At 46.3% G+C, this 4125-nt stretch overlaps 1 protein-coding gene across 1 annotated transcript; it reads left to right on the top strand.

Moving 5' to 3' along the window:
• The first annotated feature begins 876 nt into the window (after window positions 1-876).
• On the top strand, window positions 877-2334 carry LOC117474977 (putative nuclease HARBI1). The gene is made up of 3 exons (XM_034121023.1): window positions 877-999; window positions 1190-2023; window positions 2131-2334. The coding sequence occupies exons 1-3, from the start codon at window positions 877-879 to the stop codon at window positions 2332-2334; spliced, it is 1161 nt and encodes a 386-aa protein (XP_033976914.1).
• Window positions 2335-4125: the final 1791 nt, after the last annotated feature.

The following is a 4125-nucleotide window of genomic DNA, read 5'->3' as shown; positions in this document are numbered from 1 at the left end:
GATTGTATTATTTTGTCTGCAAATTATTTAGATGCCAGCTTCAGCCCACTATTCAATGCAGCAACATTACAATTCAGTTACTTCAGGTTAACAGCAACTTAACCTGTTAAGCACCAAGCCTGTTTTTCATGTTTCAGGCTCGAAAATGACATGCCCAAAACAAATGACTACAACTTAACTTCTAAAAGGGTTATATGAATCATTTCTTTTATCAAAGCAAGGTTACATCTGTGAGTTGGATGTAGAAGTGTCAGAATCAATATAGATGTTTTTTATTTTAAAGAAAATTCAGATTTTACATAGTAAAAAACTGTAAATTATAGTGTCCGTCCAAAAATTCTTTTTTACAGATAGTGAAAACTACCCTTGGATGATGGGTTAGTAGACTAAAGCTTTAGGAATCCAAAGTACAACATATAATAAGTACCCTGTATCAAGATTGATGCAAAACAAGTGACATTTGACCTTTTTAGAGAGGTTTAGCCAAAACCACCCCACCTCTGAGGTGATTTGGGTGAAAATGTTTTTTTTTCCATATCTCTGGCCCCCCTTGCTCGATTTGGATGGTTGACACCTCTTTCTGACCGTTAAAGCCAATAGAATCGAAGGGGGAGGGCCTCCCACACACAAGTTGGCCGTGTCTCAATTCAGGGGCTGCACCCTTCGGTGTACGTAGCCTACGCGGTCCACGGAGCACCCAGCCCACGTAGAGCGAGTAGGCTGGAGCGAGAGGCCTGCGAAATGAGACGGTCTAGTCTACGTCTTGACGTCACCAGCAGTTCCCGCCCCTACGTTTTGCTGCCTCTGTTGCCTAGCAACCACTTCCTTTGAAGACAGAATTCGTTTGAAGTTCTTCTGAAGAAAGAATTGACAAAGATGGAGAACGAACTTGCCACCGAAGTGACGTTGCTACTCTTAATAATGTTCATGGAAAATGTGGTTCCAAGACCTAAGAACAGGCGAGTCCTGTACTTCAGGCTTAGTGAAGACCATTTCCAGGTAAGAAAAATATAGCTTAAGCCCTGTACTTTATTGTTAATATTGGCTTCAGAAAACTATAGTCAAGTATGCTAACTGTAGTTCATATGGCTAATCCCATTTCATTTTCACAATATTATTATATACACTGACAAATAAGCAATTTACACAGAATTCTCTATTGCCCTTTTTCCTCCACCTTTTCTTATAGCCAAGACCCCTGTACTGCAGGATAAATCTGACCGTCCCTGTCCTGGACAGGTTCTTTAATGACCAGGACACACGGCCAGATTTTCGGCTGAGCAGGGAGTCCCTGAACGCACTGCTGGACCTCCTGGGTCAGGAACGGAGACATGGATGGGGTGCCACCATCGAGACCCTGGTGTTCCTCTTCTGGCTGGCATGTGGGACATCCTACAGGGTGGTCTCCAGAGCGTTTGGGATGCCTCGATCCACTGTTCACCGGATTGTCCACAGGGTCACTGGGGAGGTGGTGGCCATTCGCCAGCAGGTTATCCACCTCCCCAGGACAGCAGAAGACCTGGAGGCTGTGTTGCGTGGGTTCGCAGGGCTGGCCAGACACAGATCCTTCCGAAAAGCTGCTGGAGCCATCGACGGCTGCCATGTCCGCATCGTGCCACCAAGCGGCCCTGATGGTCACTGTTATAGAAATAGGAACCTTTTTCCCTCAATAATTCTGCAGGCAGTTTGTGACCATCGGGGCCGCTTCATTGACACGTACGTGGGCTGGCCTGGGTCGGTCCACGACTGTAGAGTGCTCCGCCACAGTCCACTGTACCGGCGGGCACTCTACCCTCCTCCAGGGCAGTACATCCTCGCCGACGGCGGGTACCCCTGCCTCCAACATCCACTCCCCCTCATCACTCCGTACAGACAGCCGCTGCAAGGTGTGGGACCCCAGCGCTTTAACAGCCATCACTCCCGGGCACGCTCTATCATCGAGCGTGCCTTCGGGATGATGAAGACCCGCTTTCGCAGCATCTTCCTGAAAGCGCTGGAGGTGCACCACACCTTCGTTCCTCAAGTAAGTTTTCACTCAACAGGATTTTGTATAATACAGAAAAACAGTTGAATGACCTAACATGACTTATTTTCCGGGGCTATAACATATTGCCAATTTTGCTATTTTAGGTCATTACAGCATGTGCTGTAATGCACAATATCTGCATCGGAGCCGGTGACATCATGGACCCCGATGCAGATATTGTTGAGGACGTGGCGGAGGATGAGGGGGAGGATGTGTTGGAGGCAGTCAGTGGTGCCCCTTGGCGGGACCAACTGTGTGCAGAGGTGTCTGCCCTGGAGGAGGTTCCCATGGACCACCAATATATATAAGGTATGTAAAACAATTGTAGAGCAGAGACATTTGTTATGGTGAAAATCATTTGGCAAATGTGTCTTTATTCATCTTTTCTTATTCTCTGTTTCTGAAAACTTCTTAGTGACATGGCAGCCGTCCATTGCGTCCGCCCTGCAAACCCACGCAATGGACAATTCGGTGGACAGTGGAGATAAGTAGCTCTGGAGACCTCCCAAGAGGATGGCCCACCACCAGAGGACACCAGGGTCCTAAGTGGCAGCCCATCCAGGTCCAGCAGCACCACCTGGGACTCCCTGCTCAGCCTGAATATATATAGTTAAACTGTTGTGTTTTATGCTGTTGTGTTTGTATTGTAGTGTTTTATGCTGTTGTGTGTTTTATGCTGTTATGTTATATATATGTCGTTAATAAAAAATAGAAATCATTTTTTTCAGTTGATGACATTATTTATTGTTGTGATAAACATTTATTTGTCCACAATTTTCTCCAGGATGGAAAACAGTCGGTCCATCCTCTCCCCATTCTCTTGGGCTCTCCTCTCCTCTGCCTCTCTCTGGTACCTCATATCCTCTTTTATGAGATCCACTAGTTCATCTCTCCCTTTCCTCTTTCTCCCCTGTGATGGCCCTGGCTGGCTATCTGCATCCGCCTCCTGTTCCTCCACTTCCTGGTCACCCACTGCTGCACTTGGCTGTGGTGTGTCCTCTGGGATGGAGGAAATTAGGACAGGAGGTGTGATGGAGGGCCTCTGTCCTAATACCTCATCCATTTGGACAAACCACAGCCAAGATGCGCGCACACACACACACACACACACACACACACACACACACACACACACACACACACACACACACACACACACACACACACACACACACACACACACACACACACACACACACACACACACACACACACACACTTTATACTTCTTCTTAAGGTTGTCCCACTTTTTCTTGGCTTGCAGGGGGGTCACCTTCCCCTGCAGGCCCATTTCTTCCAAAATCTTCCTACTCACAGAAATAATAGAAGAAGAAATGAACTATTATCAATAACAATAACTGAAAAAGGCTACATTTGGAAAAACTGACACTGCAAGACACACACAAATAATTAATAAAACATTTACTTAATGCTCAAAAGGCTGAGACATCACTACAGAAAAATACAAAGAAGAACATTGGGTATTGCTGCATTTAATTGTTGTTGTCTTGGGAGGGCTTTTTATAAAATGAGGGATAATTGATAAGAGTAAGAATGATACAATTGGTATATTGTGCCTTACCTCCATCCAACGCTGGCCGAGTTTTTGGCCCCCGTGAAGAGGGTATAATTTCCCCCCCTCAGCTTTATAAAAAGCTCCGTCTGTTCTTTGTTCCCTAAAACAAAAGCAATTGTAAGCAGATGAAAAGCTACCCCTTTGGCTATCATTTTTGTGTTGATAAGTATTTAAGTGGGATGAAACACTGTTACTCACATTTAAAGACGAAATCACTCGCTACTGCCTCGGTTGCGACGGTTGACGCCATTCTCTGAAAAACGTAACTCGTCACAAGCGCGCATTGCACCCTAGGATATGGTAGGCCGCGGAGTGTACATCAGATGTATCCTTCAAATTGGGGAAAAGTGGGCCGCATTTGTGGGCCGCATTCGGAGGAGTCTCGTCTTTTTTTGGAAGTATGCGGTCTACGAATGCACCCTTCGAAGGATGAAACCCCTGAATTGAGACACGGCCGCCGTGAAGAGAAAAGGTGGGGGCTGCGCGCATGTAAATTTGCAGCAGAGTGGACCTATCTCTAGCT

This window comes from Trematomus bernacchii, unplaced genomic scaffold (assembly GCF_902827165.1).
Source record: "Trematomus bernacchii unplaced genomic scaffold, fTreBer1.1, whole genome shotgun sequence".
NCBI classification, from domain to species: domain Eukaryota; kingdom Metazoa; phylum Chordata; class Actinopteri; order Perciformes; family Nototheniidae; genus Trematomus; species Trematomus bernacchii.
The sequence above is the reverse complement of the archived record's forward strand: the minus strand, read 5'-3'. Positions and strand labels throughout refer to the sequence as shown.

Coding starts and splice junctions, on each gene's coding strand:
- LOC117474977 (XM_034121023.1), top strand. CDS start 877: ATGGAGAACGAACTTGCCACCGAAGTGACGTTGCTACTCTTAATAATG. Junction 1,000..1,189: donor TTAGTGAAGACCATTTCCAG/GTAAGAAAAATA, acceptor CTTTTCTTATAG/CCAAGACCCCTGTACTGCAG. Junction 2,024..2,130: donor ACCACACCTTCGTTCCTCAA/GTAAGTTTTCAC, acceptor TTGCTATTTTAG/GTCATTACAGCATGTGCTGT.